Genomic DNA, 20532 nt, shown 5'->3' on the forward strand with positions numbered 1-20532 from the left:
ACTGTGAAAAGACTAAAAATTAAAGATTAGAAGAACCTATCATAATTATTTTCAAGGTTGCAAGTCTAAAATATTCAGCACCTGGAATAGCTCTAATTCCTTAAATAATCAGAGAGTAAAGGATATGAAGAAAAACATCCTAGAGCTAAAATATTTGGTTTTTTTTCTAGGTTTGGGGCTTTATACCTCCAACTATGATCTCAGAATAACAACGGTGCCAATGAAGACAATTTGTAAGCTGTAAACTCAACAAAACAAGGAGAGAAGATATTTCCTATCTTTCCTACCCAAGTTGACTCACCATCCAACCAGATGACTTTTTCACATGCTTCTTTTCTCTGATAACATGATCAATGTACAGGATTTAAGAAGCACACGGGGGGCACCTGGGTGGCGCAGTCGGTTAAGCGTCCGACTTCAGCCAGGTCACGATCTCGCGGTCCGGGAGTTCGAGCCCCGCGTCAGGCTCTGGGCTGATGGCTCAGAGACTGGAGCCTGTTTCCGATTCTGTGTCTCCCTCTATCTCTGCCCCTCCCCGGTTCATGCTCTGTCTCTCTCTGTCCCAAAAATAAATAAACGTTGAAAAGAAGCACACGGGAAAAGCTTAGTGCTTTGGAATTCCTATTGGTCACCTAGTTAGTCCATACAATGGTTATCAGAAATGGCATTTACAGTTGACAAGGATCAGATTTGTATAACTTAAATGATCAGTTTTGTTCTGGCTGTCCTCCATATCAAAAATATTTGTACACTAAAAATACCCCCTCATTGGATGATTTCATTTTTGTTTGGCAAATCACTACTTCAGTCTCAGTATTCAGTAGAAGAGAGAAATTATATTTGATCAATCCATGCAGCAAGATTAAATGAGTTACAACTGATTTTATTTTTGTTCACTACACAGTGTATTTCAATTGTATGAACGAAAAATCAACTTAAAGTCTTCAAGTAACATGAATGATGGATCTTTAAATGGATCAAACATAACTTTAACAGAATTGTAGAAATAATCTAAACACAGAGCTATTATTGAAAAATAGGTACTCCTTATTTAGTTCAAAGTGTCTATATAGAAGCATTAAAAAAAAAAGGGAGAAATCCTTAAAATATCGATTCTGTTATCATGAGATGGGAGAGGTGAAAATTATTTCTATTTTCTGTAGATAGCTAACTTGTTTTGGGGGTATATGTACATTATGTCATTTGATCTTCAAAATGTAACATCCTGAAGAAACACAAGCTGTTATTAACAGGAAATAGGCTCACTAAGGTTAAGTAACTTGGCCACAGTCTTATCACCCTGGGTGTTCTGATGCCAGAGCTTTCACTGTCAGCCATTGCTGTCTTCCCCAAAATAAGACAACTGGCAAAATACCACTGTTAAAAACAAGCACAAAGGGTGAATTCATAAGTAAGTTAAGATTTGAAGAAAACAGAGTGACTCCTTTCTCAATGATTGCCATTACACAATTCGGATGGGAGGTATATACGTAGGAAAGAAAATTTAGGGGAGGAATCGACAGGACTTCAGGGACAAGAAAAGAACAAATGCAAAGTTTGGCACATATACTCAAAACTGGAACACAGAAAAGAAAGGAAGACCTAACGGAGGCCACCCCACCTTTTGTGTGTGTAATAGTAATCCCTTTTAAGGCAAGGATTGCTTTTCCTCGCCCTCAAAATCCTAACCCAAGTGGGGTGCCCAGATATGCAGGGTCTTAGAAACTATTAATAAAGAAGGATGTCCAGTAATCTTTTCCAGTACTTTAAAATCCCTACAGGAGGGGCGCCTGGGTGGCTCAGTCGATTAAGCGTCTGACTTCAGCTCAGGTCATGATCTCATGGTTCGTGAGTTCAAGCCCCGCGTCGGGCTCTGTGCTGACAGCTCAACCTGGAGCCTGTTTCAGATTCTGTGTCTCCCTCTCTCTCTCTGACCCTCCCCTGTTCATGAGCTGTCTATGTCTCAAAAATAAATAAACGTAAAAAAAAAAAATTTTTTTTTAAATAAAATCCCTACAGGTAATGTTAATGTGCTCAGAAAAAGAGCTACAAGAACCAAAAAATGTGACTTCTTTAAGTGTAGTCACTCCAATTCTGTGTTGGAATATATGAAATTGTAAATTCAGAGGCTCATCATAGCAGTTACATATGTATAATTAAAACAGAAAATTGACAGAGACCCATAAATACAGAGAACAAACTGGTGGCTGTCAGAGGGGAGAAGGCTGGGAGGATGGGCAAAATGGGTGAAGGGGAGTGAGAGATCCAGGCTTCCAGTTATGGAATGAACAAGTCATGGAGATGAAAGATATACCATAGAGAATATAGTCAATGATGCTGTGTCATGGCAGACGGTATCTACACTCGCAATGTGCACAGCATAATATACAGAGGTGCTGAATCACTACGTTGTGCACATGAAACTAATGACACAATGTGTATCAACTATACTTCAAATAAATAAACAGAAAAATGACATATTCTTAATAATTATAATTTGGTATGAAAATTGTTTTCAAACATGTTATCTAAAAGGGAACAAGTAACAAAGGAGAGCAAAGAGGGGGGAGCATTCAGAAGTATTTCTGTAAGATGAGGTTGTTAAGCAAAATAAACAAGGTGTCAGATGAAATTTGCTTAAGGAGTTAAGAGTGTTGTTGCACTGTGCTAATAATTCTGGTTAAAGAAAGAGAAAAGCAAAAGAACTTTCAATGAGGAGAAAGGAAAGCCTCACCAAGATAAGAAAAATTTTAAAGAAGAGACCATGTATTTCAGGGATGAGTAAAGGTGCTTTGAGCAGAATTCTCTAATATAAATATGAATGGGAAGTGGGGCTAGGACATACATTATGCTTCAAGGCCACAGGGACCAATGACACACATGAAAATTAGGTTTGTACTCAAAGGACCAACATGAACATTATGCAGCTGTTAGGTAAGAAAAAGGGGAATGGAGTGTCCCAGTAAAAGCTGACAAAAATTCCATAATGGGCTCAATTCATCCCATAGAAGCATGCACCTCTATGAGTAATGGGCACATTGGTAGTTGCATCTAACAGTGAGTCCAAAATCAATCACAAGTGGAAGATGATGATTATCGTTCTACAACACTACACACCTGAAGGCATGAACTTCACTTGGTGAAGCTTGATGCCTGGTAGGACAGTGATTTGCTTAGCCTACAGTGCAGGGTCAAACATTTCCACCTAGTACCTCCAATTTGAACTTTATGGTTCCCATGACTCCTACAGGAAAGAGTATCTTGCCAGCTCTCCACTCCACACCTTAACCTTCACGCCAGCCTTGTGGTACATTAATAATCCTCTAATTTTAAAAGAAAACATTTTATGCTTTGAAACGGAACAAGACCAGCAAACATTCTCCTATCATGAATGCATTGACGTAAACAAGAAGTTATTCTATTAAGGGGTGAGAAAATAAAAAAATGTCTTGTGCTAATTTACACTTGTAAGTTACCAAAAATGCCCTTAAAAATCACATTTTAACAATTCTTCCAAACTCTCTGAGTAATATATTGGATATATGCTGGAAATATATTAAAAAGTACAGGCTTTGGAATCAGGGAGGCTTCCATTCAAATCTTAGCCCCTACCAGTTCGGAAGCATACTGAGATTCTCCACCCCACAGTTACTACACGGGTGACATTCTGTATCTCACAAGAATGCTGGGAAGACTAAGTCAGATGACATGCATAAAGCATCTAGCAGAGAGTCTAGCAAGAAGCAGGCACTCAATCAGGGGCAGTTGTTGTTGGATTTGTCTTGTTGAAGATAGTAATAAAAATAAAGCTTGGGGTACTTGGGTGGCTCAGATGGTTAAGCATCCTGACTCTTGATTTTGGCTCAGGTCATGATCTCATGGTTCATGGAATTGAGTCCCGCATCAGGCTCTGTGCTGACAATGTGGAGCCTGCTTGGGATTCTCTCTCCTGCCCCTCTCCTGCTCACTCTCTCTCTCAAAATAAATAAATAAAATTTAAAAAATAAAGATAAATAAAATTACAATATGTAAGCTTACTCCCTATTTCTTGGAAATTGATTACTAGTCCTAAATAGAAACCATTTACCTATAGTAGATTGTTAAAACAAAAACAAATTAATTTCTAGTTGAGGATCTCCAACTAGACAAGAGGAGAGTTCAACTGGTGTCACAATGAGCAGTTACCCCACAGAGGAAGCTCCATGATCTTAGAACTTTTTCCCCTTGGTCTACATGGCTTGAAGCAGCAGTCTGGAACAGATTTTCCTTCTTTAGCTATTGTATTAGGGCTCTCAGAAAGGGTGGGAAAAAAACAAGAACCAAAACAGCTGTATCTAAACCAATTACTGATGAGATCCTGGTAACACTGATAAGAAATGACATGAGTTGGTAAAAGGTATAGTAATTGGCTCTGAATAAAAATGAGCCGGACTTTAATTGCTTAAGAGTAACTTCTGGGGCAATCCTAAAATACGAACATTTTGGGATAAATTACTCATAAACTAAATTACTATTAAAAATAAAAGTGATCACATTTTTTTTTATTTTGGGGAGGGGTTAGTTTTCACATTAGTCCTAATAGTTCTTTTAAATGTAATTTAAACTATATTAATAGGAATTAGTATAGTTTAGCCATATATGGCATAGGCTGGTGCAAGACTCCCTGGGTTAGCCCCTCAGCTCCGTCAATTGCTGGCTGTGTCAACAATGGACAAGTCACAATCTCTCTAAACCTCAGTTTCCCCATCTGTAAAACGGGAATAGTAACAGTATGCCTACCACACCTGGTTATTGTTAGGGTTAAATGAGTAAGTGGAGAACTTGGCACTTGACTGGCACTATATGTATTAGCTACTAAAGCCTGGCACCCATTGTAGATGAGAACATCTATCCCTCAACAAATTTGGCTATTTGTTACATGCCATGAATTACGTTAGAGAAACAAACGTATGCAAGATAGACACAGATTTTATAAGATGAAGCGAAGTCTGAGCAGAGATCAGAAGGGTGAGTATAGTAATTTAGCCAGGCAAAGTATGGACAGACTGCTCCAGGCATAGGGAACCATACATAAGTAGGACGGTCGAAACTTGAGAGAAAACATTCCATGGAAAACTGTCATAGTGAGGGAGGGGGACAGCTATGGAATGAAGACAGTGGTTCCAACTCCTTGCATATAATACAAAACAGAGCTTCACTTTAATGGTAAAATTTGCTCATTCACGACCAGGAGTATTCCTAAATACCAGTGGATGAAGTCACAATATAAACGTATCTTACCAGTATTTTCTTAAAAAGAAAATCTAGCTATATATTTTTTGCCTATTGTATAAATAGACCTTTCCAGAACAGACCTTCAACCCATTAAAGTTCCACATCTGTTGTTAATATTTTCACACTGATTCAGTGAAGTTAGTAGGATTTTCAAAGTTGAATGGTGAGGAATTAAATAGCAATGTAAGGGATCAGGGATTTGAGAAAATAAAACATTTGTCAAAAATTTTTGCCAATATTGATATGTGATTTTTTAAAAATGCACTGTCTAAAATTCAAGCAGTATAACTATATTTACCAGAAAGAAAGGAAGAAAGAATAAAATTTGTGTGCCAAATTGTATCACCTTAGTATAGCCACTTTGCTTCTATAGTCTCCTTTATGTTTATTTTTACCCTAAAGATTATTTCCTCTCCAAATTACTCATTTACATGAAATATATTTTTTATATTTAGCTCTAAGGAGGTTAGTTTAGGACAGTGTGCATATGTATATATGACAACAGTTACTTCTAGGACCCATGTGAACTCTGAAATACACACAAAGTACAGCTGTCACTCTATTATTACCCTCCTTTTTTTGGACCCTTCTCCAATCAAACACTTCCTCACTCTTCCACCATTAGTAACACTAATGCCAAGTTATCCCCACAACACCCAAAGCCCTCTAATCCTACTAGATCTTAGGAAGATTTTGAATTAGACTTGATTCAAATGTCAATCTGAATGCTTAAAAACAGTATGGCCTAGATTTCATTTTTTAAACCCTTTCAGTGCCAGTGTTCTTATTTGTAAAATGGAACACAAGCTATAAACAAGGGAGGGAGCACCGCACAGCATTTAATTACACAGGCTCTTGGAGGAAGGCTGTATGGGTACAAATTCTAGTTCCACCATTTTATAGCTAAAACACATTGAGCCAGATATGTTCCATCTCTGTACCTCGGTTTCTTCATTTGCCTCAGAGAGAAGGTAACAGTGAAAGGTGGAGAATTATTATGAAGACTGACTGAGATAATATACATAAGGCATCTGGAAGAATGTCTGGTTCATGGAATACTCAATATATGATGGGTATTATTACTTCGTATATCTATTTTATACCTTTATAACATAATTGTGTCAGGAGTCCCCAAGACCACCCTCACATTTGATCATTTGTTGGAAGGACTTAGAACTCAGAAAAGCTATTGTACTCATGGTTACAGTTTATTACAGTGAAAGGACACAGATTAAAATCACCATAGGCTTCTCCCAGAGGAGTTCCATTATGACATATGAAGTATTGCCTACTACGAAAGCTCTCTCATTCCTTGATGTCAAGAGTTTTTATTGGAAAAAAACATGTATGCCTGGACCTTCCATATGGACCACCTTAGCTACTCAGCCTCTGGCCTCCTATAGAGGACAAACCAAACAGTATAGCCCAGGGCTTCAGGTGAAAAAAAACAGGTACTCACTGCAAATCACATTTCTAGCAAAAACCATCTAGTTTGGTCCAAGGCCCCAAGCAGACAAATATCCCTATGAGACAGGGTATTCCAAGAGCTAACGGGTTATCTCCCAGGAACCAGTGGAGGACTGGTTCCAGGTTTGAAACACCTCAAGCCTACTGAGTTAACCCTTCACTGCGTACTAATTTATTAAACGACTACCATGTGCAAGGAACTGTGATAAATACTTAGTATATATTAGCTAGCTTAATAAACACTTTTATGAGAAAGGAATTAATATTTCCATTTACAGATATGGAAACTGAAACTCAGGAAGGTTATATCAGTTCATGGTCATATAACTAGTGTGGAATCCAAACCCATCTCTCCCAGACTGCAGAGCCTTTGCGACTTACATTAAGGCATAAAATATTTTAAAGTTAAAATACCATATTGTACAATTTATCACATATATAGGCACACAATAAATATATTTGTCAATCAAATCCAGTTCTTCTACTTGTGATAGTGAAAAACTAAAGAATCATTTTGAATTTGTGGAAGGAACAAACTAAAGCTATGAGCAAATGTATATGTACCATAGACTAGTGTTCCTTTGAAATACTGAGGCTTTAAATGTCCATCAACTGATGAATGGATAAAGAAACTGTGGTTTATATACACAATGGAATACTACTTGGCAATGAGAAAGAATGAAATATGGCCTTTTGTAGCAATGTGCATGGAACTGGAGAGCATAATACTAAGTGAAATAAATCATACAGAGAAAGACAGATACCATATGTTTTCACTTTCATGTGGATCCTGAGAAACTTAACAGAAGACCATGGGGGAGGGGAAGGCGAAAAAAAAAAAAAAAAAGAGAGGGAGAGAGCCAAACCGTAAGAGACTCTTAAAAACTGAGAACTGAGGGTCGATGGGGGGTGGGATGGAGGGAGGGCGGGTAATGGGTACTGAGGAGGGCACCTGTTGGGATGAGCACTGGGTGTTGTATGGAAACCAATTTGAGAATAAATTTCATATTAAAAAAATAAATACTGAGGTTTTAAAAACATTTTTTTTAATGTTTGTTTATTTTTGAGAGAGAAAGACAGAGCCTGAGCAGGGGAGGGGCAGAGAGAGAGGGAGACACAGAATATGAAGCAGGCTCCAGGCTCTGAGTTCTCAGCATAGGGCCCGATGCAGGGCTCAAACTCACGAACCATGAGATCAGGACCTGAGCCAAAGTCAGACGTTTAACCAACTGAGCCACCCAGGTGCTCCTGAAATACTGAGTTTTTATCAAAAGACTATCTCATCTTAACAAAGTCCAATAAATTCAGCAATAAAGTTTTCCTTAGAGTAAAAAGAACAACTTCTTTAAGCTTAAGCGTTTTCTTTTTTCCTTTACCCTTCGAAACTTTTTAATCCTCACAAACATTTGCTGAAACAGAGAAATGACTTACCCATCTATTAAGAATAACATAATTTTTTGTTGCAGAATTGTATCACCATTTTCCCCAGGGAGGCAACAATGCTTTCTCACTTTAATATGTGTGTGGTTTTTTTCCTCATCTAATCAGCTAATACTTTTCAAAAGATCTTTTTAATGCCTAAATGAAAGGATTCCACATCAAAGACCTGACCTCCCTATTAAAGTATCTAAAGGAAACCCTAGGAATCTAAAATCCATTCAAAGGCAAATCACAGGTAGCTTATTGTACAATGCATTAAGAAAAGAAAAGGAAAATAAGAAGCTTCATAAGAGCTTCACGGAATTTGGTAAAATTATACCACAAAATACAAATTGATCTCAAGTATAAAGAAACAAATTCATAGCCAAAAACGTATTACAAAAGTGCTCTGTAATCAGCCAGGAGGGGAGTCTTTATGAGAAACTTCAGAATTTGTCATATTTTCAATCAAAATTTCTGATTACAGCTTAACGTTGGGAAGGCCAAAAAGAGAACAAACCACATATTTTTCAATAGATTTAAAATCTGAAATTTTTAAAGCTAACTTTCAACATGGGGAAAGGGAGGCTTTATTACCGACAGCAATACTGGAATAAAGTAACGAAATGAAAGTAAAAACTGATGAGATGTATAGACACAAATACTTTCTTAAAAAAAAAATTAAACATTTTAACATACCATGAATGTGGTTCTGAAGTTATTCAAGTCATTAAAGAAGTCTTCCACAGACACCTTCTTCACATCAATGGCGTAGTATCCCATCACACTCTGGTATAACGTTTCCATGTTTTCGTGTAACTTTAAAAGTTTCCCGTATTGTTCTTTTGCACTGATAACAAAGCTGTATCTTAGAGTTAAGGGATTCTGAAATTTACAAAGTAATGTTTTAGGAAATTTACAAACTGTGAATCCAATGTTTGAATTATTAGTCACTATTACACATCTCCGAAATTCCAAAATTACCTCTAACAGGTCATTGTTCTCAAAACTCAATCTATCCTGTACGACAGTAAAATCTTAACACCCATCTCTAATTAACTCTGGCCAAATTATCAGAAAAGTTAAATATTTATTTTTTTTATATTTCTTTTTGACAATTGAGTCCATGGAAATTATACTTCCAGTGTATGTATGTACGTTATTCACATCATTCAATATGATTTAAATTATAGCTCAGTGTCTGATATTGAGTAATTTCAATGATATTGAAATCAACCACATGGGTGCTGAACACAGCAGTTAAACTGGATGCCCGATGTCAATTTCCAGCTCCCGCACTTGGTGGTTGCCTGTGGCCACATGCCTTAATCTCTCTGGGCTAGGACTTCCTCATCTGTAAAATGGGAATAAGAATATCATCCATTTCACAGGGCTGCTGTGAGGATTAAACAAGTTAATAATTCAAAATTCTTAGAAAAATGAATAGCATTTTGTAGTACATGTAAATCCCTTTTATTTTTATTGCATTTTGGGTTATATATGTGGTTCTAAAGTCCATCAAAAAATAAATTAAGAGTTACATTAAAAACTTCAAATATTAGGGGTGCCTGGGTGGCTCGGTCGGTTGAGCGTCCGACTTCGGCTCAGGTCATGATCTCACGGTCCGTGGGTTCGAGCCCCACGTCGGGCTCTGTGTTGACAGCTCAGAGCCTGGAGCCTGTTTCAGATTCTGTGTCTCCCTCTCTCTGTGACCCTCCCCCGTTCATGCTCTGTCTCTCTCTGTCTCAAAAATAAATAAACGTTAAAAAAATTAAAAAAAAAAAAAACTTCAAATATTACAGAACTTCATGTTTTAAATTCTCCTTTGGAAAACTGGGAAGTGATTTATTTTATGCATTGCATCATCTAAAATTATGATCTGGCACATACACATAAATATTCTCTTCTCATTTATGACAACACAGTTCAAAACACACTGATTTTCAGAAGACTAACAGTGTGAATGTTGCAGTGGCATTAGAAAACATTTTCTAAACAAACCATAGAATTTCCTTTGTGGTGTGACAAATTGCTAATGCAGTTAGATATACCATACTTCATTCTGAAAAGATGACTCTGTTAGAGCATCATTCATAATCGTCTATGGCTCCTTTAAACTGGGACATTTAAAGAAATGGAATATACAGAATTAAGCTTATCCAAGCCATTTTATTGTCCCTGACTAATGCAAAAAAATAAAGATGTTAGTATATTTTTAAATTTTTAAATATTTGTTTAGTTATCTGTTTTTGGGGGGAGAGGCAGAGAGAGGGAGGGAAAAAAATCCCAACCAGGCTCTGCACTGTCTGCACAGAGCCTGATGCAGGGCTTGATCCCACAAAGTGTGGGATCATGAGCTGAGCCGAAATCAAGAGTCGGACACTCAACCAACTGAGCCACCCAGGCGCCCCAGTATACATATATTTTTTTAAAGTCAGTAATAAGAATAACTAGATTCGTGCCAAGAAAAGAAAACCAAAAAAGGAATTTTTATAACAAAAAAAAAAAAAAAAAGATTTTCCACAATTTTGAAAGATAACGGTTCCTCTGGTCAGAGTATTCCCCAATGGAAGATAAAATAAGGAAACCGATCTCGGCCTTTCATTTTGAGAAAGGAAGACTGAGAAAGAAAGAGGCAGCATTGCTGTTAGATGGGTGGTGAAATCCAGGGGGGCATGGAAATTTTCTAATAATTAGAGCCCAACCTCCCCAAAAAAAGGCATTCCAGTCCATCACGGCTCACTTGTACCCATGTCTGGGGTCAGTCCACAGATTACTTACTGCCCTTCTATGCTGGTTATTTCTCCCTCTCTGCACCCCCCAGACTATGCCCTGCTTACTTTTATATTTAGCATTTTAGGGGGAAAAAAGAGTATACTAAATATAGGAGTCTGGATTCTAATGGAAGGGTTGATACTTTTTTTAAATAACCTTAAGAAAATCTATAGACCTTTCTGTAGTCCAGTTTATATTCATCTGAGTAGCAAAATGCCTCCTTATATTTTCTAGAATCTGGATCATAATAGCAGCAGTGGCTGATGAATTTATATGTAGTATCATTTTTTAATGCTTGCATAAACAAAAGATTTTCTGTAATTACTCAAATCACAAAATCACAGGAAATTATAATACAGTCACACTTGACAGATTTCCATACACTTTGTCTTATGAAATATCCATATTCATGAAATATTATAAAGCAAATGTATGTAAATTAAAAAATCACGTTTGAAACACATTCAGAAACTAATATTAAATGGACCATATGGTGATTCATTTGTAATGTGAAATAATCAGTCCTTCATTTATATAGTAAGGTCAGAAATCAACATTGGTTTATCTATTCAATCTATAAACTTTCACCTAAAATTATTTATGTCCCAGAGACAGACTATCTCCATATGGATTATTTATACATCCTTAACTCTTGTCTAAAAGAGAAACTGTTTTCTGCCTTTGCTCGCCCAAACCTATCATTCAAAGTTTCCTTCAATTATTCCTCTTCCACAAAGCCTTATTTTCTAATCTCTACAGTAAGAAGTTCGTTCCACTGAACACATAGCATTTGCAATCCATTGTACTCAGCTGGAACGGAGGGGAGTTTTCCCTTCTAGACCAATTCCTTGATAGCACTTTGCTCTTGCCACATTTCTAGAGGATGGCCACCTTGGACTGTCAGCCCCTTCTGTGGATGCTGTGTTCCACCTTCTCAGTACTTGTCTGCCACTACATTCGTGTCAATTACTCATCTGCCCCTAGTGAGTCATCAAATTTCCATCAGTGGGAAGGTAACAGCCTTTCTCAAAAGTGTGATGAAAGCCACAGAACTTCTATTCAAAAAAGTCCATCTCTATGCATTCACACACATACAATTTGGATGTAATGCTAAGAGTTAAGAGTCCCTGAAAAGTAGTTTTGCTGGACAACATGTTAAGTAGGCTACTTTAGTGGGCGTTTCTAATTGTATGGTCCTAAAGCTACTCCTTGTCTTTCTCCTCACTGACTGCATAGTAAGGCTTTGCGTTTTAATAAGAGGCACTTCACAAATATGAGTAATTTTATCCTGAACCTGTGAATACTCCCTTTCTCAAGAATCAGTTTGGTAAACAGGTTAAAACAAAGCTGTAAGTATTACCCAGTAACACTTTTTAAGATTTTCAAGTAGTAATCACAAGTTTATGAAACATCAGAAATAATATTAATACTATATTCTTAATAAAAGTACTACAATTCTATGTAAACATAAAAAAGATGTGATGGGAAAGAAAACCAAGAGTCAAAACCATGGAGATGACATGGTCTTGTTCTGACAGCTAGAGAGCTTTATAAGTTAATTTTCTTATCGTTGTTATCTAGAAAACAATTTGCTCCCAAGGGAAATGCAATGGAGCTTTGAATAACTGGAATTATCCACGAGAATGGTAAAATTGTGATTGAACAGAAACAATTTTGGAAATAGTCAAATTAATTCTCACTTTAAAATGATTGTCTGATAGGGTAGAATAAATGATGACATTGATGAGGCACTCTACATCTCTATTGATGGGCTAGTCTCTCATTATGAGATGGTGAAACCACCCAGCACAAATACGTACTACATTTATTCTTACATCCTGCCCTCGTTATTGCTTCCCCCAACAAGGATATCTATTACTTCCATCAACACATCTTACAAGGACCAGCTCCAATCAGTCCTACATGCCTGATACCTTTTATAGATCTTCTTAAGTACTCGGGATCCAGCCAGGCAGCCAACCAGCTAGTCAGTAAGTATTCCCTAAGCTCCACTGCATTCCACTTTTCTGGGCAAGAGAGGAAACACTGGTTAACGAGGTAGGCAAAATCCCTGCTTTCATGAAACATACATTCGAGAGTGTAGTGACAGAATAAAGAAGTAAATGAATGAGATGTTCAGATAGTGATAAGTATGATCATGAAGATAAAGGTCTGTGATATTAGACAGGGAAGTCCTGGCTAAGGGGACATCGCCTCAGACAGGGAGTCATCACTGTGAAAGGAGCTGTGAGCACCAAGCTGTGCAGCACCCTCTATAAGTGCAATAAGACCTCAGGGAAGGAAAAGATCATCGTCACTTTGGATGAGGACCAGGATATTTTAACCTGAGTTTTACAAGTCCCTTCAGAACAAGTTAAATGGAAGACAAGGAAGGAAGAAAGAGAGAAGAGAGAGAAGAGTAAGTCAACAGAAAAATCTGCCACGACAAACCACCCAATTACCCAAACTCCCACTCTTGCAAATAGACAGGTGTTACATGAGTTTACATTTCCCAGATCCCGTTCTTCTGTTTTACTCTCTAACCACTGTTCAATTAAATAAAAATGTACTGAATTCCTTTATCTAAAAATGCTGTGTCTTATGCAGCATGGAATACAGATAAAAGACCTAAGCCCTTCAAGGAACTTATTAGGACAGTTTCGCCTCTACATAATACTTTCAAAAGCACCTAAAGCATTGATATATGCTAGAACAACAAAAAAGAAAGTGTGAAAATTGAGTAGGACTGCAATGAACAAATTTAAAGACTATAACATGGGAAAAGGCAAGGAAACTGCAACATAAGTGGTAAAAAGTAAAAAAAAAAAAAATGAATGTCTGGCAAAACAATTTTTTTCTAAGAAACTCAGGAGGTGGGGTAGGAAGAGAAGAAAAGGTAAATAAATCCTTGTGCAGGGAGAACTTCAAGGGCAATGGTCTAGGATCTATTTGTTATTTTCCTTGACATATGAAATATTCCAGAATCTAAAGATGAAAAGAAATGAACAGGTACTGCATGACACAAATCCTAGCATTTTCCTGATTTTCTCACATATAAGAGCTTAGTAAGTATGTGTACTTCACATGTAATAGTTTGCATATAACAATGTTGGTGATCCTGCCTCAAATTCCTGTCACACATTTTTCAAGCAAATATTTACAGTGGAAATGGTTAACTCCAGTTGTATTTCTGACCCAAGTTTAGCAATTATAAAGAAATATAAATATTACAAAAAGGGCAATGTGATATATATGAAATAACTGTACATGCATTTTAAAGGATATGCTAAATTCATATTTTTATACTCAGTATATGAAAGTAAAGAGAGTGCACTAAAACAATAAAATTACAATATACTATAATTGAATGCTAACAGGGAAATTTCACATAACAAAATTATATCATTATAATTTAAAACAATTCAATTAACAGATTATTTAAGCTACTAAATCATGACTGTTTAAATATCTTCTTGCATAAATGCATCCCTAACAACTTAGATAATACACATATTCTTTTAGAATTGGTTGGCGAACCCAACAATTTGACATGTTTCAACTAATAAGCACAAAAACTTAAAACATAAACAAAGTTAGAGCGTTAATAGCCCAAACTTTAGTTAAATACATTTTTATTCATTGTGCATTTTTGTTTCTGAATCCTTTCATTTTGTAAGATCTGATTAAGAAGCTCACAATTTGCCACTTTAATAAGATCTATATAAATCCATTTAATATTCAAAATGTGACTTGTTGTCAGTCCTAATTAAAGTAAACAAAGCTTTGCAATGAATGAATTTAATTACTTCAAAACTAGTATGTCTAACCAAGATGAAAAGCAAACCAGTGCAATCTAATCTCAGCAAAGAATATTTATGATTATAAGCTTTGTCAATAGCAAAGTGCACCAACTGTTCGTATATCTGACTTCCAAGAGATACATGAATGCTAATCAGTTCATTAGAGGCTTCTAGGTTGTGATATTTAGCGACAGGATGTAGTAGCTTTCTTGTCCATGGAGTATAATTGTACTCAGAATGAAAAATTGTTTCCAACAAAGCATCATCCTTCCTGTTTCTGATTTCCTGCTGGTTGCTTTTTATGAGCTGCATACCTTTCCAGAAGCCGACATCATTCAGCTTCTTGTGTCATATGAATACAAGTATGGATAGGTCCTGAGATCGTCTGCTGAGCAGGATTCTACCACCTTCCCTCTAAGCTCAGGAATTTATCTTAGTTTATAGGTTCTAGAAACCGGAGCCTCATAATTAGTATGCTCAAAGTGTATTACCAGAAACTGTATGCAGGCAAACCCTTTGCTAAAATGCGTTCTCTCTATAGGGAACGATAAAAGTACTTCAATTAACAGTGCTTAATGATTAAAATAAACTGTCACATATGAATATTTTAACATCATAAAATGATGGAGGGAAAAAAGGCTAAGAATGATGAAACTAATGTAACTCTGCAATAACAAATTTGTTTTAAAAAGCATACTTTGCCAAATGAGAAGGTGCTGCAAGAGTATTTTTTGATGGGTAAATACAGATTTCACCTTTGGTTTAAAAAAAAAACAACCCTTCTCAAATGTAGCGATAATGGCACACTGCCTAATAAAAGAAGAAACTGGATGAGTAGGAAAGATATGAAAGGAAACAAACACATTAGCCTGAATTGATTGTTGCTGGAGTGCATTTTTATGATATTTCCCAAAAGAGACAGTGAACAAAGCTAAAATTGAACTAATTCACAATTAAACTGAAAGCATATACAATAAAATCTATGACAAACCAAATAATAATTTTGTGATTTGCTAAATCTCAGGGGAGAAGGCACAGAAAGAGGAAAAGCAGTTATTTTATTTCAACTATCTCAGTTTAAGATATGAGGAGTGTCTATTTATAAGAGCTCATTGGAAGTGGGTTATCCTTTCATATAAAATTCTGAGGTCCATATGGGATTTTAATAATGCATTGTAGTAATACTTTATTGTAACACAAAAGATATCAGTCTCTAATCTCATAGAATGGTTTGCAAAGCAACTCAACATTCATTTCAGGAAATTAAAAAAAAAAAAGTTTATTACTTCAATTACTCATTAGAGAATAAGCCACAAAGTTACTGAAACCAAAGATAATCGAATTCAAAAGAAACCTTTAAATTAAGCAGGACACAAGTCTCATTTATGTATATACATAATACACACATACACACGCACATATGTATATGCACTGACACTAATTTGTGTTTGGAGAAGACCTGCATGAGTAGTGATCATGGCAAATTCCATTTTGATTTTGGAACTATGCAGTATTTCTAAATATCTTTAATACTAAAGTTTCTGGAATGAGATCATTCTTTATACCAACCCTTGAAATTAAGCTGACAAGTCATACCAGTTTATAAAATCTGCATATCCTTCCTGAAACATTTCAAAAGTATCTAAATCACATCCCGATAGTAGATATCAAACTTCCTCAAACTGAGTTTTCATGTCCTTTCAATTTCTCATGAACATTACAAGGAAACAGGGCAAATGGAAGGGAAAAGAGGAGAGAAAATGTCCAAATGGATACAAAGTGAAACAAAAAAAAGAATAGAAAGCAAAGTACGTTTCTGTATCATTCATGATAGGCAAACACATTGATAAATTTCCTTGCAAGAAGGCAAAGGCTAAAACTGTTATCTGGCACTGTAGGATAAGCACTGGTTATGCAAATATACCTACATCATTAAATAAATTGTAACTCTAGTTGACTAGTGAGTTATTTAGATATCAGAAGGATATGGACATCTTTGTCAGAAACTTATCATGCAAGTCCTCAGGAGGGGGAAAGGTTTCCAAATCTTTCTCAAGCTGTTGAAGCTGCCTTCCCATCTGCTTCAAATTCTTTTCCAGCGTTTCTACAGAGACTAAAAGAGAGTATATTAAATGACTTGAAAGGACAAAATTATAATACATAAAAGGTAAAACACTCTAGGAACAAAATATTTGTGAAAAACCTTCCGATAATAAAGAAAGAAAATTCACTATGCTAGAGGTAAACTAAATTTCACTTTTTAAAAAGCTTTTGATATTTAAAGGCAAATATAAAGGAAATTTCATATTTTTTTTAAAAAGAAGATGGAATTTAGGAAACGCTCACATGAACAAACTACATTTAGTAAGTAAGTTTTGTTGAAAATTAGAGCCCTTGACCTCAACAAACGCTACAAAAGAATCCATCTATGCAGAAAAAGAGGCAAAGAAAGACTTTTAAACATAAACCAATTTCAATGCAGTTTTCACATTTTTCAAAATCATGATCTCTTGAGAGGAAACACTCAGTGCATGGAAAAGACAGGGACAAGGATGCTCTATTGCCCAAGCTCATCTACAATAGGAATGAAAAGGTATCAGAAGCTACTTGAGCAACACATGGAACAAATATCACATCTTCTTTATTGGTACCCTGAGCACAATCTGTGTTTATTATCTAATGACAATATCTCTTCTTCGACTTAAAGTTGCTCTCACAGTGCACATGAAGGAACTAACGGTAGATCAGGGACCAAGGCACTATCAAAATGTATTGGTCGCCCAGTAAGACGTTTAAGAATCATTACCTGAAATCTTTTTTTTTTTTTTTTTAAGTCTGTTTATTTTTGAGAGAAAGAGAGACAGAGTACGACCAGGGGAGGGGCAGAGACAGAGGGAGACACAGAATCCGAAGCAGGCTCCAGGCTCTGAGCTGTCAGCACAGAGCCCGACGTGGGGCTCAAACTCACGAACTGTGAGATCATGACCAGAGCCAAAGTCAGACCCTTAACTGACTGAGCCACCCAGGCACCCCCAGCATTACCTAAAATCTATGCATAATTTTAGATGACATCAAGAATTAACAATATATAAAGATATAGCGACCCAAACCAAATGTTTGGGTTCAGATGAATTTTGGTTAAAACTTCCTTTTACTTCCCATCAGTGTGAAGTATATGAAATGATGCTTAAAAATACATATAATAATTCTAGGCATACAGCCATTTTTAGGCTTCCAATTAATCCTGAGGAATGGATATAAGTCAGGTTTCACCTGTAAGAATGGGCATATCTTTGAAAGTAACCTGAATGCCCAACAAATGGGACTGAGTTAAAAAATATTTATAAATCTCTATATACAAATATACATATAAATAAATATATATGGTTATAGTCTTAGTTCAATAAAATGGAATGGAAGGGAAGCATGAAAAATCATATTGCGTAAGAATATGGAGTTTTGTTTTTTAAACTAGCTGTATATAAAATAACATTTGTTATTCTATTCATAGCTTTTAATATAATATTCTAATATTCTGTTATATTAATAGCTGTTAATAAAACCTTAACGTATTTTGTTGCAAAATCAATTAGCGGGCTAATTTTCCGATACAATGTTTTCCAGTGAATGAATTCTTCAGAGAGCCACATGTAATGTTTGTGCCCAAAGAGCAACAATATGTTAACCTTTGGCTCCCACTGTAGTGAAGCCATTGTGAAGTTATACTGATGCATATTTTCTCATTAGTTTTTTGCCACTCATGTTTCCCCTCTCTGTCAGTCTTAAATATAAGACAATAACGCACAAGAGTACATAAAATATTTCTGTCATGACAGCACTTAGTGTATTAATTAATTCTTTCTATTTAACTCAAATACCCAAATCTTTGCTGTACATTACTCATGATGGTAACACATGGTTCCTAGGCTATGCTCTTTTAATTTTATGTCTGTTTGTCAATTATTCACAACCAAGACATCTATTTAATTAGGCCTAGGGTGTTTCATTTACTCTTCTCATTTCCAATTTTTTTTTTTTTTTGCTTCTTTCAAAGTTCTCTATCTGAACTACAAGAAGAGATTCCTTTTGCTTTCCTAGTCTATTTGATCTCTCTTCTAACATTTCATTAGCATTTCCCCTATCACTTCTCAAGAAATCTTACAGGTGGTTCAGTCATTTTTATACATCCTTAAGCTGTGAAACTTCTCATTAAATAAATACAAGTTCAAAAACACATAAAATCATTTTGAGTAAATATGTGCTCAGAACAGTTTATAAACTGTATAATCACTTTGCGCTATAAATCAGATTAAAAAAAAAGCATATTAGCAGCATAATATTAGTCATAGTCCTAATGTGTTAGGACAGTAGCAATGGCTAAAATTTATTAAGTGTCCTGAGGTCCTTTCTGAAGTGTTTTCCATTGATTTTTAAAATCCTCAGAAGATAATCATGAAATAGATATTGTTATTATCCCATTTTACAGATCACATTTTATAGATGACTAAATCAGAGTTGAGGAAAAGTCAAACAAATAAAAGTAGTGAGGTCACAATTTGAACTAAGGCAATTAAATTCTAGACTTGATTTTTAACTGTTTTGCTATACAGAAAATACTTTATTTTTTTATTTATTTATTTTTTTTAACGTTTATTTATTTTTGGGACAGAGAGAGACAGAGCATGAACGGGGGAGGGGCAGAGAGAGAGGGAGACACAGAATCGGAAACAGGCTCCAGGCTCTGAGCCATCCGCCCAGAGCCTGACGCGGGGCTCGAACTCACGGACCGCCAGATCGTGACCTGGCTGAAGTCGGACGCTTAACCGACTGCGCCACCCAGGCGCCCCAAAAATACTTTATTTTTACAACTACTACCTGTCAGTAACTACGTTTAAGTACACGGATGTAGTTTTCACATAATGACTTTCTTATATTCTCGCCTAGTACAATTACATATGGCCAAACCCAGGGGAATAGATGTAAGTATTCTGGGCGGATGGCTGTATGACAGATAGATATGCTACCATATTTTTTAAATGGACATTTAAATTTAATGAGTTAACACACCATTGAACAAAATCACGTACTTAAAATACTATGTTTTACTCCACTAATGCAATTTATTATACATACACATATTTGGGAAATACCTAGAAAAAGGACAAGTAAGTCTAAGCTTCCAATGTAACAAAAAGCACAAGGCAAACATTGGGAGGGGACACAGATTATTTCTTTTTTTTTTTTTTTTCCTTGACAACTAATCCATCATTCTGTCAACTCTCAGATTCTGACACCAATTGAGTAATCTTCCACTTCAATTCTGACACTAACTACCTAGAGTTAATGCGGACCCCCACAGGCTTAAGGACTCAGCTCCAGGAGACTGCCCTCACTTCAGAAGACCATCACAAGTCCCAGGGACCACCCATCACCCACGCTCTGACTAACTAGCTATAGATTCAGGGGTTCCCATGCCCCCCCTCCTGCTTATTTTCCATAATTTGATGTTTTACAGAATTCAAAGTACCAAACCTGCTATTACAGTTTTATTGTAAAGGACGCAATTCAGGAAGAGCCAAAGGGAAGATAAACACAAAGAACGGGGGTGGAGGGTAGTACAGGGTCTGCATGGTTTCTATGGGCAAACCCCAGCACATCAATCTGTTTCCAAAACAGAAGCTTCCCCTCAGCCTCACTGCTTCAGAGTTCTTACTGAAGCTTTGTTACACAGGCATGATTGATCAAATCATTGGCCATCAGTGACTCAAGTCTATCTCTAGTCCCTTTCCCCTCCCTG

The 20532-nt window shown here is 36.2% G+C and overlaps 1 protein-coding gene across 1 annotated transcript in view; it reads right to left on the minus strand.

Moving 5' to 3' along the window:
- DIAPH3 (diaphanous related formin 3) overlaps positions 1-20532 on the minus strand; it is a 510843-nt gene that overhangs the window by 190866 nt on the left and 299445 nt on the right. The window contains 2 exon segments of the mRNA XM_030311865.1: positions 8860-9024; positions 16724-16848. Of these exon segments, the coding sequence (XP_030167725.1) occupies positions 8860-9024; positions 16724-16848 (290 nt within the window).

The sequence above is a fragment of the Lynx canadensis genome, chromosome A1, assembly GCF_007474595.2.
Source record: "Lynx canadensis isolate LIC74 chromosome A1, mLynCan4.pri.v2, whole genome shotgun sequence".
Classification (NCBI taxonomy): Eukaryota; Metazoa; Chordata; class Mammalia; order Carnivora; family Felidae; genus Lynx; species Lynx canadensis.